At 46.6% G+C, this 18,964-nt stretch overlaps 1 protein-coding gene across 5 annotated transcripts in view; it reads right to left on the reverse strand.

Moving 5' to 3' along the window:
• The window catches only part of FRMD4B (FERM domain containing 4B), a 138,488-nt gene that overhangs the window by 15,975 nt on the left and 103,549 nt on the right, over nucleotides 1–18,964 (reverse strand). For all 5 annotated transcript variants that reach the window (XM_055708650.1, XM_055708647.1, XM_055708648.1 and 2 more), the window contains 5 exons: nucleotides 14,382–14,465; nucleotides 13,121–13,186; nucleotides 12,008–12,065; nucleotides 10,989–11,075; nucleotides 456–532 (listed from right to left, as the gene is read on the reverse strand). In XM_055708650.1, the coding sequence (XP_055564625.1) occupies nucleotides 456–532; nucleotides 10,989–11,075; nucleotides 12,008–12,065; nucleotides 13,121–13,186; nucleotides 14,382–14,465 (372 nt within the window). The remainder of the gene's footprint in view (nucleotides 1–455; nucleotides 533–10,988; nucleotides 11,076–12,007; nucleotides 12,066–13,120; nucleotides 13,187–14,381; nucleotides 14,466–18,964) is intronic.

Below are 18,964 nucleotides of genomic sequence, written 5' to 3' on the forward strand. Positions count from 1 at the left end.
TGAGCAAGAAAGGCATGTCTGGGTCCTGCAGGCTGCATTCCTGGGTCTCCTGCTGCACAGGCACGTTACAGTGGCCTTTCGGGGAAGGGTTTTATACAGTGAGCAAATGTGGCCATGACAGATAGCCCTCCCTCTGCTCCAGGAGCTCCCCTGGGGGACACATCTGAGAGAAGAACACCCAGAGCTGTAACACAGGAACAGTCACTCCAGGTTGCACACTGTGCCTGTACCTCTTCAACATCACAGCGCCGCGTGTCCATCACCCACAGGCTGCATCCAGCCCGGCCACCCTGCCAAGTGCAGGATCAGGCTCAGTGTCACAAAGCCCACAGTAAACTCAGCTCCATGTTAAACTTGGAGGCACCCTCCCATCCCCATCTGCTAACAGATGACGACGAATCCCCAGGCTGGGTAACGACTCATCCCACTGCTGCAACCGCTTCCCCCAGCCTTACCTGCGGGGATCATGTACTTCCACAGCAAACTTCTTTTCACGGAAATAGAGATTTTCCAGCTGTTTCCATTGAAATAGCTAGGAGAATTGCAAGAGAGAAGCAGAACACTGTCACTACAAGAATCACCAGGCTCCTGCCCCCAGGGTTATGCAATTTCTGCAAATTACAATTCCTGTGTATCCTCAGCTATGCATGGGCTCAGCAACAACAACATTCATAACATCAACTAAAATAAGTACATAGATACAAACATATAGGATGCCTCTCAAGTGATTTCACACTCTTACAGACAATGCATTGCAGATTGAGGATTTTGCCTGTGACAATATCTGTTTCCATTAACAGCACATTTAATTTCACTGCTAGAGGTTCACAAAGAACTTGGGAGGGCAGCTAAAGCTGCCTTCTCTCTGATTAAATGCAAAAATCTCTATACAAAGTCATTGCATAGACACCTACAGTCTCTTCCTTCAGTCAGAACATCCCCAGGGAATGGCAGCAGCTCAGGGCAAACCAAGACTTTTCTCCACTGAAGACACTGGGTGAGAGGTTCAGCATGACATTTTGGAGCAGGGGTACAACACATGCAGAGAAAGAGCAGCTGCAGGAGGAAGGCACCCCACAACACATACTCCTGTAAGGAAACCACAGATTTCCTGCAAAGTGCCAGCTGAGAGAAGAGATCAAAGTCAACCAGGGCTTGGCAGCTGCACCCGTGGGATCAGAATTTCATATGAATCCGCTCTCCCTTTGCACCAGCATTAGCCACCCTCCGGGTGGGATCCGTCAGGGGCTGCATTTGGCCGAGCTGTTCCCTGGCCCCTCAGCGCAGGTTTCTGCAGCTCCACCTCCTGCCCCCCCCAGCAGTGCCAGGGTGCGTGGGTGCACACGGAAAGCCACACAGGTGTCCCCAGGGACATCACCTGAAGATGACAGGGTGCACAGGTGCGGCACACACGTGCTGTAGTTTACAGCCGGCTGCTTTCCAGAGCTACAGCCCAGGCGGAGGCAGCCGAGGTACTTCCACCCAGGCAGGGCCAGCGTCCAGAGGGAGATCAGCTGGCAACCTGCACGATCCAGCCGAGGCACCTGTGCCATTCCAGCGACCCCCTCCTTCCCCACAGGAGATTTCCAAAGCCTCCGAGGGTGCAGCCACCCCACTGGCAGTCCCCTGGACACGCGACATTCCCGCTGGCCTCTGCCACAACCCGGCACGCCATGCTCCGACTACGGAAGAACTTTGAGTTACAGAAAAAAATTACTAGTTACACCACACTGCGCTTGAGATATTCTTAACACGGATCGTAAATGAAACAAAACCCAGGGCATGCGCTTGCGGGGAAAATGCTGGCGCTCTCGGTGACCTTTCCCTCTGTTTAGTTAAAGCTTTCCTTTCTAGTACTACAATTTATCATTAGACCCTGCTATGTGAAAAATGCAGCAAGGGGAAATGTCATTTACTTAAACTAATCAGTCATTTCCCAGAAGACTGTGGAAGTTTTACCCTGATGCTTAAATAAGTTTATCTTTGTATTAAAAGCACCTCGTCCAATCCATGTTGCTTTCAGAAGAGCCCTCTTTATAAGTTGGCATTGAACTGTTAAATAAATACATTTTTCAAAAGTTCCAACAGCTCATGCAGTGCGTCAGGATGTTGAGCAATAGCACCTGTGGGTGCTGCAGTGCGCAGGGATCCCCAGCAGGACCCCGGCCGCCCACCTCCCCTCACAGCCGCCCCCGGCACTCACCTCCCTGCAGCACCGGCCCCTTCTCCCTGGTACCACCGGCCACTCTGGGAAGCATCAGGGATATTCAGGGGTGACATGGGAAGTGTGGAGCAAGAGGCGGCCACGGTGCCATCCCTCCCCGCCGGTGCTCCACCGGCTTCGCCTCCCACTGCTGACACACGCCTGACATCACCGCCGCTCCCCGCGGCAGCGACGCCTCCCGACCCACCCTTCCTCCCAGATAAAGGGAAAACCCAACCGAGGAGGGAAGAGAAGAAGGTTTCCACCGAGGGGCTGTGCCCCTTCAGAGCATGCTGAGCCCTCAGCGGGGGGCTGTGGTGGGACCCGGCATGGTGAGGGGCTGCAGCAGCCCCCCAAGCCCCCGTGGTGGCCGAGCCCTGGCCCTGCTGGCATTGACTCATGCCCGAGAGGCAACAGGTTGGACCAGAAGCGTGGTGCCCTGCTCCCACGCTCGTAACAACGATGGGCGGGCTTTGACCCTGACCTCTGGGAAAAACCGCCTTGCTGCCTCTTATCGGTTGCAGGTGTTGACTCCCCATCCCCTTGTCCCCTTTATCACTTCCTCTGGGTTTTCCACCACCGGACGCACTCGGCATTCCCGAGGGCTGCGGGAGAAGGGGTTGCCTGCCTGTGGGGCAGCGGGGGTGACAAGGGTCACGTCTGGCAGGGGGACAGTGTGCAGCTGCCTCATGGCCTTGAGCAGGCTCCTGCCCGGGCAGAGGGACACCAGCACTCCGAGGGGCTGGGGGGACCCTCTGTGAGGAGCAAATCTGTCAAGTGCAAATCCAACACCAACCTTGGGTGAGATGTACCCCTGATTACCTTTGGTGCTGAGGCAGGAGAGCAGGGAAAAAGAGGAAAAAGAAAGCAAAAAGAGAAGAAACACAAAAAAAAAAAAAAAAAAAAGTCTTTGCCTTTTTAAAAAAACCTGCGTGGTATTGCCTCAGGGTGTGGGTAGAGCTGTGCTCCACTTCCTCCCCACCCTGTGCGATCCATCCCAGCCCAAGCGGGAGCTGCTGGGCGCCCGATGCGCCGGCACATTCAGCGCAGACACTCGCCTCCACGGGGCTGTGGCACCCACGGCTGTCCCTCTGCTGCTCCACCGGGCAAGCCGGGTTCAAAATTCCGCACACAGGGTGCATTTGTGCTCCTCTGGACTGAGAAGCGCCCTGTTCAGCCATCTCACTTCAGAACAACATGAGCTCCTTAGCAATCAGCTCCTCCAACAAACCCTCCTGCAGTCAGGTCCTTAAACAAAAGGCCAGTGATTGTATGAGTAGCTCCAGAATAAGTTGTGGACTAATAATATTTATATAGGTGCACTTAAAAATAATCATGGCTGGATTCATGAGGACAAAAAGAAGGAAAAAAGGTCTCAATACAACGAAGGGGGGGAAAAAAAGGAATAAAAATAAACTATAGTACACCGAATGAAATTCTATGAACTCCTTCAAATAAAACTTTTCTAAATTGTGGTCAAAAGGCAATACTCAGGAAACCATCACTGCACTAGAGTCTTCCTGCTCTTCAAATACTCCCTAACTCTGTAGAGACATGTTTCTAAATCATTCCTAATTTCAATCCTACCTAAACAACATGCATATTAAAAGACAAAAGAGTTGTAAAAAAAATAATAATAATCTGGAAATCAAACTGGTTTTTGAGGGCTGGAAGAACAATTAGGAATAATTAAAATGTTTTTGTGGAAGTTTTGCAATGCATGTTCTCTTTAACCAGACGATTAGGTCCACCTGAGCTAATGAATGTTTTCCTAATAGCCTTCCCATCCATTTAGATTGCCTGATCCTTAAAAGCTCCTGAAAATTGCAGGGAGTATGGCAAGGGCTGCCTGACCATACAGCCCTATCCGACTACAGGCTGAACGTAGCCTGGCTGAGGTTGGTTTTCTGGGTCTTTCTGGAGAAGGTGGAGGGGCGAAGCTCCCTGATTGCACCTCCTTACTCAGCCCCCTCCATGCACCAGCCAGGTTCCTGCCACCCAGCTGCTGCTTTTGCCAGCCCATGACTTTAAGCTTCCTGCATTTCTGCTGCGATCCTCTTCCCGATACTGCAGAACATCCAACAAAAAGGTGTCACCCTTCTAACCTTCCTTTCCATGCAAAAGGAGCTGTAATTGTAGTCTAACAAGACACAGAGCAGACACAGACTGCTTAAGTAGGGAGACACCTTAGTAAAAGAAGCAACTTTTTCCCCACCCCTACCTGGCTGATTTTACATCCAGTTTTGAATAAAATGCAAGTTTGTCTGGGCCTGACAGCAGGAGCTCACTGGCTCGGAAAAACGGCCCCATCAGGATCACAGGCAGGAACTGGCAGGGCCTCCACCTTGAGACACGCCAGAGAGCTGCTCAGGGGCCCTTTGCTTAATATTCCTATAGCCTGATGCATTTTGTTTACTTTTTTTTTTTTTTTTTTTTTTTTTTTTGCAAGGGGGTGAAAAACCAAGAGAGAAGCTGGCTGCACGGGTAGTGCAGCCAAGCGCTGCTGCGCCAGCCCTGGGCACAGCACATGCTGGCTTTGCAGCCAGGATGTTTCCCACTGAATTTGATGGCAAATCCTGACCACAAGCTAAATTACCCAGACCTCTGAATTTCTGAATTTCCACCCAAGGGATCATTGAGCATGGAAGTGCAAACCACACTACAGTGTTAGCAGCAGCCTTCCCCTCGGGAAGCGCTTTCAAAGCAACTGGTGGTACGTGCAGATCCTGTAAGGAGGTTCAGCAACCAGCATCCCAGGAACTGGCTGGGAACAGCAATCTCCAGACAAATCTGGCAATTCAGACCATGGAAACATAAAAAGATTTCTGCCCACAGGAATGCACCCCACCCCGGTGAAGGAAATTACCACCCTGCCGGCAATGCTGGAAGAAGGGCTGCATTTCAGCCCCTCCGTTGCAGTTTACTGTCTGGCATACTATCCTCAACTGAAATCTTTTTGTTTTAAATTGCTTTTCCTGGCCAGGGAGGGAAGCATTTGAGGAGATGGCACAAACTGCTCCACCTGCAGCAGCTTCTGAGAGGAGGCAGCAGACTGCTCCCACCTGTGCCAGCATAAATTGGCAGAGCTCACCTGAAGGCATCCTTCATCTCGTACATATTAAGCCAGTCCTATAAAAACCTCTTCAGTCACATTTTTTCTAACATGTGATGATCTGACCTTGCCCAGCTCTCACTGGCATTGGCATTAGTAAGAATGAGAGATGCCTCGACACCAAACGCGTGTGTTTTGGGGCAGGCGATGCTCAAGCAACTTTCTGCACATCTGGAAGGAACTGAATTTCAGAGTGGTCTCATCACAGCTCTGTGTTTATTTTAAATCATCATGCGAGCTTAGCCTCTTACGCCTAAATCAATGGCTTCTACTCAGTGAGAAATAAACACCGTAAAAGAAATCTCTCCCTAATTAGATCCGCCTGCTGAGAAGCCCGTACAAACGCCATTGTCTTCTGAACCACTCCGCAAAGCAGGACAGCAAATTTACATTAAGTAAATGTTCCACAAGGGAAAACTTTCAGCATCAGCTCTTAGTGTATGTTGAGTTAAAAGAAAAATATCAAAACATGTCCCTCCTCCAAGCTCAGGAGTGATGCACCCCAACAAAGAGGGAGTCAGGCAAAACCACCAGGAGGCTGCATGGATGAACATGCAGCTCGTGGACAAAAACACACACAAAAAGGAAGCAAGGACAGGGAGCCTGGGAAGAAATACAGAGAAACTGTCCAAGCAGCCAGGGATCAGGTCAGAAAAGGTAAAGCCCTGACAGGATTAAGTCTGGCCAGGGATGTCAACGGCAACAAGAAAAGCTTCTTCTATAGGTTGGTGATAAAAGGAAGACTAGGGAAAATGTGGGCCCTCTCTGGAATTAAACAGAGACCTGGTTATCCAGAACATGGAGAAGCCTGAGGCAGACAACTTTGTTTCCTCAGTCTTCACGGGCATGTGCTCCAGCCACACCGCCCAGCTCACAGAAGGCAAAGGCAAGGACCAGGAGAATGAAGAACTTCCCACTGTAGGGGATCATGTTCAAGACCATCTAAGGAACCTGAAGGGGCACAAGTCCATGGGACCTGATGAGGTGCATCCACAGGTCCTTGGGGTACTGGCAGATCAAGTGGCTAAGCCACTATCAATTGTACTTGAGAAGTCGTAGCAGTCCACCGATTGAAAAAGGGGAAACATAACCCCCATTTTTAAAAATGGAAAAAGGAAGACCCAGGCCAGTTGGTCTCACCACTGTACCCAGCAAGATCATGGAGCAGATCCTCCTGGAAATGATGTTAGGGCACATGCGAAATAAGGAGATCACTGGTGACAGCCAGCACAGATCCACTAAAGGGCAAACTGCACCTGAGAGACCTGGTGGCCTTCTACAACAGGGTTACAGTGTTGGTGGATAAGGGAAGAGCAACTGATGTCATTTACCTGGGCTAGTAGGAGCTGTCCCTTTGGAACCTTTAAAGATGGTCTTTAAAAGTCCCTTCCAACCCAAACCATTCTAGGATTCTATGATAAATATTACCCATTTCAAAATGAGTAAACTCTAACAAAACCACTTCTAAGAACATAATGCATTCACAACAACCTGCAGTAGAGTTGAAATTCTTGTAGATTTGAAACAATACCATAGCAAGATTAGTTCTTCTCTTCAGACACTATAGTTCATTTTATCACCAAGGAGTCACCACAGAAACACAACGAAGTGGGACAACAAGTAAAAAAGCCAGCAAGCTGCCTTCCCAAATTCCTATCCCTCAGAGGCTCACCACATACTGGCTGAACACAGAATAAACTCAACTCATACCCTAACACACATTCCATAAACAAGAGGACGCACTGTTTATCTCATCAGGGAGGATAGGGGTAGACATACAAGGGAGATCTATTCTGTTTTGAAACAGCAAACAAATTCCTGGGACCCGTTTTATGCTTTCCCTAATTGATTCAGAGGAGACTGGGGCAGGATCTTGGCATGCCACCCCATAGCAAGCAGGAGGCATCTCTCCAGGCAGGAGGCATCTCTTGGTATTAACTGCAGCCAAAGGGAGAATATGTTTGCAAAGCAGCAGGACTGCAGAGTTAATCCCAGGTCTGAGCTGAAATCGGAACAAGGGTTTCAAAAGCCGGTCTTTTTTTATGCCCTGTGAGACTTCAGGATTATAATCAACAGAGCTCAGCGTAACCTCCAGCCAGTGTGGAGCCACTATACAAAGAAAAGGACAATTTTCCTAAGTGACGCAAAAATAACTCTCCATTTTCAGTCTATTACAGAGCTGGAGCACAGCGCTCTCCTCCGTGCTCATCAGTTTGCAGTTGTCGGTGAGGGGTAAAACAGGGGCTCACTTTGCCGGAAACCAGTTCCAAAGCAATACAAGCTTTCAGGAGTAACTTACAGCAACAAAACTCCTTTCTCCAAACCATCTCAGGTCAAGCAGCAGAATATTAATAGCCGGACTCCAACCTCCCCAGCCAGCTTTACACCCAGACACACACAGCAGGTTCTCCTGGTCCAGCCCTGAGTCACGCACCGTCCTCTCCCGCAACACATGCTTCCCTCACAGATGATTGACAGTACGTGCACAGGCCTTGGCAAGGCTGGATCAAGATAAGGATCTGGAGGTTGCTTCATCCAGGTCCATCGTGCAAGTTGTCTCCTGTGCAGAGTTCTCAGCCTTGGAATTCACACAACAGTGTTGAGCCAACAGCGAAGTCTTGGGATAACCACTGTGCTTCAAGGCTCATATTTATGTCTCTTTGCCTAGAGACCTGCTTTGATAAAGCCAAAAGATTTCACTTTTTGAGGAGTACAGTTATATTTGCTGGGATTTGACTGATGCTTCATTAATGGGTGCAGTTAGTTACATAAATATTTTTTATCATAATTATTATTTAAAATTTTATTCTGAATGTGGACTCTTACCAGATGCCTATGATGAACACATTAAGCAAATGCAGCTATATCTGACAGCAGCCATTAGCACTGCAGAAAAGACATGGGGGAGCAGAATAAAACCCCCTGGTGTAAACTCAGCTGGAGCACAGGCACCAATTCCTGCCCAAAGCCTCCCACCTGAAACCCAGCAGCTTTCCCACAGCAGCCAGGGTCAGAGAGGTTTGCACACCCATAGATCACTTGTATCTGTAAAATTAGCAAAGATCAGCTTGGTCTTTGTAAGACTTGGACTCAGCCCCTCCCTTTTATTGAGATAATCAGCTTCATGTATATTTAAACATTGCTAACTGGACAAGTGGAACACAATAAGGATGCTCTTTCCCAGATGGCTAGGGATAAACACAACAGCACTTTTGATCCACAGGATAACACCAGCACATGGCACTTGACTTTGGCTCCATCCCGCAAAGGAAAGCAAGAAAATTCTGCTAAATCCAGCAAAACCAACACCTCTGCTCCAAAAGACAGGCATGTAAACCATGCCTACTCCCCTCCTGCCTGCTGGTTCTGAAAGGACTGTGCTTGCTGATTCCTTGGGGATTCAGGCAAGCTATACAGACTCTTTTCTCTGTGAAATATATTCTGATACATTCATAAATATGAACAAACAACAATACTGGTTAAAAGGAGACTTCTGCCTGCTGCACCACAGGCAGCAAGGCTATTGCTACGCTGAAATAAACGGCAGTACGTCAACATTTTAACTCCAAAACCAAGTCTGGAAGCGGGTGCCTCTCTGGATCCAGCGTTTGCTTCCCCCCACCAAAAGTGATCTGATTCCAAGTGCTTCCATGGATCACATCAGAAGTGCACTTTATATTTCAAACCCTCAGACACTTTTTGTATAAAGAAACCATTTGCATATTTAGCCACGTTGGTTAAAAGCAGTCATGTGTCAGGACAAGCTGTGGCTTCAGTCATTTGTGTCCCTTCCTATTAACACCAGACACAAATCCATAAGGATACTACAGCCATATCCATCCCCACTTTTTCAATCAGCTTATTAGTGTTATACCTCCCCTCTGCATTTAGACTCCTCTTTCCCACCTTCCCTTTTCATCTCTATCTTCTGTTGTATAATTACAACTACAGTAAAGCAGACAACTAGTATCATTTCCATTGTAACACTTCCACTGCAGAGGTGAACTTTGGTTTTTATTTTATTTTTCTTAAACACAGCTCCCGGTGCATTCAGAGGCAACGCCTTGTAACGAACTGTAGCAGGGTGTGACTTGGTATCTGGGCCCTGCTGACCTTAAAAATTTTTCTTAATCTGCCTGGTTGATGTTGCAAACTGAAATCCCACAAGCATAAAAACTGCTTGGTGAAGCAATGTTTCTAGCCAGGCAGGCTGCATTTTCTTGGAAAGCATTGCTGGTCACAGCTGGACATCTGGGCTAGAGAGTGATCCGTGTTTGACCTGACCGGAAAAAATCTTGTAGATGTTGCCTAAAACCAGGGAAGTGCTCATGAGCAAGAGGAGCTCCTTGATGCTCTCCTTTGACAATTGACAGCTGCACTAACACTGACTTGACTTTCTGGGGTTCCTCTTGTGTCACTGTCATTTAGAAGAGGTACAGTAAGAGAGACCTGGGATGAAACTATGTGCTTTACTAAACAAAGGAAGGAGATACAAGATCAACCTTGGACACACAGGTATATAAATACACCAAAAGAAACCAAGTCATAGCCTGCTCTGGAAAAAGAGAAGATCAAGTTGGGAGCTTGAAGGGCAATTACTCTTAACAAGGAAGTTTTGTTAATCTGCGTTTTTTGGCACAGATACACTAAACAATATCATTTTGCAAATATAAAATTCCCTGGCAGGAAGCACACGCTTCATGTGAACTCCTGCCCAGATCATTCCCGGGGAAGAAGAACAGCAAAACTCCAGGTCCCTATCTCCTCACGGCTCAGATACTTCAACGAAGACACGACCAGAAAGAAACCACACGCACCCAGCCCAACCGCACGGCTCCTGCACGTGCAGCCCCGGTGGTTTTAACAGCCAGGCGGGTTAAATCACCCTTCAAAGGCTTCCAAGGCTCAGCGCTGTCATGGGGAGATGCCTGTGGCTACAGGACCGGGTGAGCTCCCAGTGTGCTGGGCTCACAATGGGCTTTCCAAGGCTGCCGGCAGAGGAGCCTGTTGGGGCTAGCCGGAGGGGCGTCTGGGGGGGCCACCAGCACCACACGGGACCCTCTGCCCTGTTCAAACAATGTGGGAGGTTTGCTGGCAGAGTTCGCTCTGCAGGAGACATACGGGGGAGCAGAGGGGTGGAAAAACAGAAGGACGACCTCCAGCATTTGGCATTTACTCTCAGCCTCCTCTTACAATTCATTGCATCATGGAAACATAGGGCTGCCCAAACAGGCCTGCAGTTCCATGCAGTTCCCTTGTATTTCGCAGGTATCAGTGGAGCCTTTTATCCATTCACACACAACACACACCTACGAAAGCCAAGTGGATACATTGCTCGAGTACAAGGCCTTTAGTCCGGGACTTGCAGAAACCCATTTGCTTCATACTTCTGTAGTTATCCCTGGAGGCTGCCAAAATTCCTGTCCCGAGACCACCAAACTCTGGACAACACAGGAGCCAAAGTTCCCAAAGGGAATGTCTATGATCTGTGTGAGGGAGAGTTTGACTGCCTGAGTGCCAGCAGAATTCGCCTTCTGCCTCCAACCCTTTGTCTTTTGCTCACTAGTTTAACAAGCAACAACTTGAAAAAGTATACTCTAACATGCAATATTCCACCTCCCCCCCCCCCCAAAAAAAAAAAAAAAAAAAAAAGGTCAGACACAAAAAACTTACTTTTCTGGGTTTAACTTTGTCTTGTAAGTCGTACTGGCCTATTCCTTTGTAACTTATGCCAAGCCACCACGGGATTCCTTGTTTATCCTGAAAAATGGACACCTACATGAACCAAGAGCTACTTAAGAAATACACAATTCCAAGACTACAGCCCATTTAATTCTGTGACAAGTATGAGTAGGTACTGAACAAAGATTTTTTTTTTTTTTGCAAAGACATTGATGTGAAGTGGATTGCTGAAGTGAGTGTTGAAATTTTCTTCCCCTGCTTTTCCAGACAGAGGCAAGAAACTGGGTGGTGGTTGTGCAAAGTGGGCAAAAAAAGCAACAGTGCTGCTGAAACGATGGGGTGTCACTTGTTGCAGGAGCGGCTGTGAGGGGGGAAGGATATGGGACAGAAAAATTGTGGTGAGTGAGTGCATCCAGGAAATTCAGGCACAGACAGCCACAGGAGGAGAGAAGAGAGCAAAGCATCAGCTCCTCAGGTACCAGTGCCATGGCCATGACTAAGTAAGGAGACATCATCTCTGCTGAGCTCTTCTGCACAAAATGCTTTGGCCCAGGCTCTGCTCTACAATGGGAATAAATGCTGCATTGCCATCACCAAAAATATTTCTCAGCATTTCCCTGCTCCAGGTACGCACCCACTAATCACCTGCCACTTAAAAGTAGTCTTTCTTACATTGCATTTTTTTCCTAATTAGAAACATCTCTGGGGAAACTATTAACTGCTTTGGATCTAGAAGTGATAACCTGTTTAATTAAGATTATATGAATTTAGCTCCTGATAGGATTACAGAAGGTTTTACAAAGATTCCTTTCTGTCTTCTGTAGCACGTAATGCTTTGCTCCTGTCTGGAAACAATTTTTTAAGAATACTGAAGTGGGAAAAATTAAAGAGGTTGAAAAATGCAGGGTCTAATACTGATAGAAGTGTACTGAATCATCAAACTACTCCTATAGGAATGTAATCACATGTAATAAGCTAAGCAATCACATTATCCACAGGCATTTACTAACCTTTACTCCATAGTAATGAACTCCATATGTTGGCAAAGCTTCTACCACTTTCATGTACCTGTAGACAGATTTATAGCATATCAGATGTTTTTCTCTGGAGGGAATAATATCTATTAACATATTTTTTTCACACGTACATTTGGGACATGCTATTTACCATTTGGATATTTTGCAGGTCTTAATAATTGAAGGCCCACATTTTCCAAAAAAAACTTAGCATCCTGGCTTGGGAAGGATGTGATACTTCAGCCCAGCTATGGAAAATGGAAAATCTCTCATACAACAGAACATTCCATCTTTTATCAGAAGGCTGAAGAACTGAAAGTAAAAATTCTGAGCTGAACACGTGTGCCTTTTGGGAAATGCTGGTGGTAAAGACCTGTCTATAATGATTCCATTGTGGTGCTCTGGTTACAATGGATAGGCTCCAGAAGTGTTCAGGCAGTTGTACGACTGTTTCATGAGGCAATTCAGACAAGCACTGAACAGACAATTTTCTCCCTTGTTCCTATTGAAAGGAGCTCCTGAATTATTGAGACACTTACAGGCATTGAGGTACGTGAGAAAAACTACAAGTTTTCTACATCATGCAACCGTAGCAGTCCAACTTCCTGGCTCATAACACATCCCGCTGCATTTATATGTAAGTACATTCAGTAATATTAACAGTAAATTAAAAATAAAATTCCACAAGCTCTGTATGCATCTTGGAAGACCTTGTTCTTTTGAAAGCCAAATTCTGAAAATTTCAACAAACACGCATTTGGGTTTTTTATACGACCTCAGGTAATACTTGCCCTTAAAAGTTTGGTTTGAAAACTAATTGATAGCAAGCAGGGTATGGAGAAGAGTCTTTCAATAAAGTCCAAAAAAATTTTTATATTTGGGGCATATGAACGAAGATACACAACCTTAACTGCAAGCCTGTGAAATCTGAAACTTCAAATAATTTAACTTTAAAATATAACTCAATTTTAAAAAAAAGACTCTGACAGATAATAATTGTAAAGTTTGGAAGCGAATGACCAAAACAGCCTGCATTACCACTTCTCAACAAAGAACAGAAGAAAAGTAAAAATATCATCTTCACAAATTAACAAGTGTCATACTCACTGAACAATGGCTTGTCCTCTGGTCAGACCTTTAATTTGTGTATAATGCTCAATTACTCTGTCCTCACTGCAAACCAAGCACAAAACCCAATTTAGAGGCTCAGTGACTTTGTTCATGTGTGACAGCATCTGTCGAAATTCAGACGCCTGCTCAGCATGCAGAGAAGCGTCCTTCTGTACATTTCTCACTCTGGTTTACATTCTGTTTCTTACTGATTTCTTTCCCACCCTTCATTAGGCAGCATGGAGCTGCCTGCCTGATCCCTGCCATCGCATACCGCGTTCCAGACTAATTAACGAATCGTTTCGGATCAGCCTGTTCTGCTGCAGATGCTGCTGCAGAATAATGGTGCTAATTGTATAAATTCATTTTCACATTCCAAAGGACCAAAACTTCAAAGGATGGTTACTGCTCCATATGTAAGACAGAAGAAGTTAAACCAGAAACTTTTTCATTCCGGTGTATTTTTCCCCCTGAACTTTCATAGGTTAAAAAAAAAAAAAAAAAAAAAATTGTCAGCAATGACCTTTTTGCATTTTTCCTGTTATGTACTTGAACATTTTGTTTTAGTGGAATGCTTAATAATATAAGCGTTTAAGTGTCAGACACTTGGAAGCAAAGGAAAACCCAGCACCATTCATTCTGAAAAAAAAAAAAAAATCATAAGCATGTCCTGGTATACTTGAAAATCCATCAGATAGGCATCAAGCCTGAAAAAAATGAAACAAATGAGGGAGTCAAACTTTCACAAAGGGAATCAATTGCAAGGAAACAATATTATTGATTCATTCCAATTCCTTTAGAGCAGATTCAAGCCACATAATTGGACCTGCCTTTCTGTCTCCAGCTTTTCTAGCTTATTTTCTCCCCGTCCTCTTCAGGAGAGCAGCTGGGTGGGCATCTGGCAGCCAGCCAAGGTCAACCCACCACAGAGGCTCTACTGTGCGACAGTTGAAGAGCAAGGTGCTCTTTGCAAACCCAGGCTTGGCTGGAGTTCAGATGTCAGCTCATTCTACTGCATGGTCCCCACATAGTCTGATCCAGGAATTTCATTTGAGCAAACTTTCAATGAGGGATTTGCATCTGATCTTGCATAATTTATAAACTTCTAGAAACTGGAAATGCTTGAACATGAGCAATTAACTCCGAGTCCTATATCATACAGGCTGAAAACTTTTAAAGGAGTTTGCAAAACTGTTTAATAGTCATCTTGTCATTACCATTCGTAGCAATGATTTACATTTTAAATTAAATAGCTCACCAGTAAGCGAGTGATGGATGCTCCTGCAGTGTCTTGGTAGGAAAGACAGGCAGCGTCTTCAAGTCTTTTCTAGTGTTTTCATCACTAAAAAAAACCCACAAAAATGGCACAGAGTCACTGCTAGTGAATCATCAATGCAATCATTCATTTCAGCAGAAGGAAAGGGCTGTATTTGCTGCCCAAGAACATCGCGTTGCCCCATATCAGGCTGTCATAGCAACGTAACTCTATAGGCCCTCTCACATGACAGTGATGTATATGGTGTCATGCAGACTCATGCTGTAACTCATTACACAGACACGTGACGCTGGGGCCACTGCGGCGGGAGCACCCTATCAATATTTATTTTGCACACACTCACTCTACCTGCTGAGTGCAGAATGAGCCCTCAAACAGCTGCAGGAGGAAAGCCTCTTCCCCAAAGCAAAGGTGGTAGTGCCAATTTTTGCTCTGCTTTTCACTAAAATCCTACCTCTAGACAATATATTTTATGAAGCAGCCTGGTATTTGTCAAATCTCAGAATTTAACACTGATCTCATTCAAAACAGAAGGTTTCAGTTCATATACTTTAAAATATTTTCACTGAAAACAGCATTCTTGGACTGCTTATTCCATAGAAAGTTCAAATAGTTTGGACTCCAGGCTTAACATGGAACAAAATAAATTGTGTTGAAGTATTTGAATGCAATTTGTCACAAAAAACCCCAGCAAAGTATTTAAATATCTCTTTACAGTCATCAGGAAAATGGTTAATATTTTCTTCTTGTGTGCTCCCTTAATTAATCAGCTGAAAGCTGCACGCCTCATTTCTGCAGGATTTCTGCGTGCCTTCCCAGCAGTGCCAACAAGCACGAACATGACTTTTCTATGTAAAGAATGCATCAGTCATGTCCATCAGCATCCACCTCGACTCCTGCACCCAGGCTTTCCTTGAAGGTGCTTTCCGGCTCCCAACCTCTGTTTTCATCAGGTTGCGCTATGAAGAGATTTCATCTGAGCTATGTTCTCCCTCTTCCCTCAAAACCAGCACACTGCGCATCAGTAGAATGGACCAGAGCACAGAAATCTGTTCCACGGGCACCGCAGCTCGACCTCTGCAGCAAACCCCTACCACATTCCCTCTCACACAGCAGATGTCACATGGAAGACGCAGTAAATTAAAGCTTTTTGTTCCTTGGCGAGCAGGGGCTAATCGCTCTGCAAGCTCCTTCCCCAGCCCTGACAATGTGCCTCAACCCTGACTAGGAGGGACCACCTCTGGGGACGAGGAAACAGTTCAATCAACAGCCTATTTATTCTTCAACGTCTTTGATGAAGTTGCCAAGAAAGGGGTCAATTAGCGCTGAGGAGCTGTTGTTGCCGAGCTTTGCTGGGCCGGCACTCTTCTGCCAGGAATATGCACTTTTCTTTGCAAGCTGGCCAGCACCCAAATGCCACAAACGGGGACAGCTGGGTGGAAAATCGGGATCTCTCCTCCCAACCCTTCAAATACAGCCAATGCTCACAAAAGCTGAGAGCATTTTATTCACCCTTTAAAAGCCCATTTTGAGTGGCTCAAAAGGCTGCTGGACATCTCAGCTTGCAGCTGAGAAGGTAGATTACCAGGGTTTTGTAGGGACACATGAAAATGCAGACAGAGCACACTATCCTGAGGCCTCCAGATACCAGAGAGAAAAAAGAAAAAAAATTAAAAAAAACCCCTCATCCCAAAACCCAAGCCCTAAGCAACCTGGCCTGATCTCACAGCTGACTCCTCTCGAGCAGGAGGTTTGGCCAGATGACCTCCTGAGGTCACTTCCAACTTCAATCAGACTCACAAGCTAACTGATTACTGAAATAAAAATTTCCTCCTATTTTTAAGCCCGACTTGTAACTGCAATGGCTGCTGCAGCAGTCAGGGCTGGCAGGGAAATACAGTGAAGAAGGAGAGACTCTGGAAGGAAGCAATAACGAAATAGCTCATTTTTACCAAACAAAAGGGCTGTTCCTCTAAATATAGATTCTCAATCCACAATATTCAGAATCAGAGGTTTAATGGTTGGTCTCTAAACCCCTAGTTAGAAACTTCCTTGCCAATGAACAACAAACCACCCAAGCAAGGGCTGAAGCACCACAGCTGATGCTGGAGGCAGGAGCTGAGCTTTGGCAGAGGCAGCTGGGCAGGGGAGACAGGTGACTCCCAAGCTGTCACCACTACAGCTGAGGGGAAAATGTGCCAAGCTCTCCTTCGCCAGTCATTACAGGGCCAGCTACCCCGCAGGCACCAAGACTCTGCAGAAACATCACGAATCCTGGCAGGTGCACCCTACCACACGCTGAAGTGCCACCTTTTGCACAATTGGTGGCCTCCAGCAGGGCTACTCGCCTTCCCAGTTGGTTTTCGGGTCCCTTGCCTCTAGACCTGGTTAAGTAGCAATTTACTTGATCCTCAAACACCAAAGTGAGGGCACTAGTTAAGCTTGAGTAATGAGCAGCAGCTCATCAATATGGAGATGTCTACCACTGAATTTCAGCCAAGCGCCAGCCAGCACACCCACCTCCCTGACAAGGTTTGTGGGCTCTGAGCTGGGACTTATCGCGACTAAAGGGCTGCAACGACATGGGGCACGTCCCTCCGGCGCTGACCCAGAACCACAGGCTCTGTCAGCAGGCAGAGGCCACAGAGCTGTGACAACTCACAGCAGAGCTGGACCTTCTCTGTTCTTCTGCCAAACTACAAACGCATCCAACTTCTTGCAATAGCAGAGAAAACACTTCTTTTACAGGGCAAAGTTGGCCCTTGGGACCTGCCTTCCTGAAGGAACTCATCCTCATACCCTGAGGTACAGATGCACCGTCCCATCCATCTGCAGCTGGAGGCAGTCCATCAAAATGGACTTACGAGGCCTGAAAGTCTCCAAGAAGCTATATGAAGATTTTTTTCCCCCTGCGTAATTGTAAGATAAAGGATGAAACCATCCTAGAAAAATGTAAAAGACCTGGGAGAAACAGGGCAGAGCTCCTTGCACGCTGGACGCCTTCAGACAGCGCAGGCTGGCACGCAGCAACCCCGATCTGCTGACTGCGCGCCTGAGGATTAGCATTTGGGATGATTCACGGCTTCAGGGATAATAAAAGCCTCAAAAGGTCCTCCCCCTCCTTCCACAGAGTTCATTATCACTTCATCTGCACTGAGAAGCCCAAGCACGTCTCCCCTTGACCTTCAGGATCACTTTCCCAAGCCCTCCGAGACCCAGCCGTTCCCCAGAGGTGACGACTCCAGATAGCAGGAGCGACGGTTTGAATTATTACCTGTTCCTGTTTGGTTTCACAGGGGCCACAAGACGATGCAGAAATCACAGGGCAGACAGCCCCAGCTCCAGATGTCCAACCGTCTGTGCTATCTACCAGCCCAACACACCAATGTTGTATCTGGCATGTCCACGGGATGCTCGCATCAGGGTGGGACGACTCGGCCGGCAGGATGGAGAGGCTCACTTGTATTTCATCTGACCTCTGCTACGGAGGGGGCTTCTTGACTGGTGGTTCTTGGCATGGTTTCAATACATAAACTGCCCAGAGTCAAGAGGACTAACATTTTTTTGGCAAAAGGTTTGTTTATTCCCCAGGAGGAGAATATAGGAAACTCATCTCAAGTATTTTTCCATTATGGAGAAGAACTAAAGAAAACCAGCAGACAGACCCTTTCCTTCCTATTCCACCCTCTAAAGGGAAGTTTTCTCTCCAGCAGATATCGAGCAGAACTTGAATTGACCTGGGTGATGTAAATGAAAAATGACATCAGATCCTCCTCGCGCCAAACCTCAGCTTGCATTCTTCTTGGTGCTGACCACATTTCATTTTCTGTCCCAACAGGAACGAACGCTGGGCAGGACACTATCCCCAGCAGCACGCCCTGCTCAGCAGTGCCAGCTCTCTGGAGACGGAAGGGCAGCTTGTCTCCAAAATAACCCACAGCAATATTTAACCACATACCGTACTTCTAATAGGAGTTCTCACATTCAAACTACTATCTCTAGCAGCAAACCAAGACCAATCCCACATGCTTCCTACAACCCACTGGCTTCACAGTGAAATTTTAGGCATTTTGCTAAAACTCCACCAGAAATATGGGAAGGAACCAAGCCAGACTATCGTGGCACACTCTGCCTAAAACACGTTACTGAGAATCAAAAAAGACATATATATTTATGGTTCGCAAAAGTGCACATTCACAGCTTATAATCAAGCAATTCCACACTCCCTGCCAGGCAAAGATTCACAGAACTGTGCCAACTGGGACCACTCCTCAGTGGTTGCCCAGGCTCTCCCCCCTGCGCCCACTGTCAAAACCAGCTTATGCCTGTTGCTAACGCAGGGAAGAGCTTCGATGTAATAAACTGTGGTTAATGAGATTAGCCTAAAACGTGAAGAGCAACAGACACACCCAGAGCAGCAAAAGCAATATACTGGACTACAACATAAAAGCTTATCAGCCCATATCATCTTTATAAATATTAACAACTTGATAAGGATAGGACTTCAGACAACTTTTAACTGACTAAAGTGATGGCAGGTGTGTCTGCCTCTGCTAAATCAAGGT

The sequence above is a fragment of the Falco cherrug genome, chromosome 4, assembly GCF_023634085.1.
Source record: "Falco cherrug isolate bFalChe1 chromosome 4, bFalChe1.pri, whole genome shotgun sequence".
In the NCBI taxonomy this organism is placed as follows: domain Eukaryota; kingdom Metazoa; phylum Chordata; class Aves; order Falconiformes; family Falconidae; genus Falco; species Falco cherrug.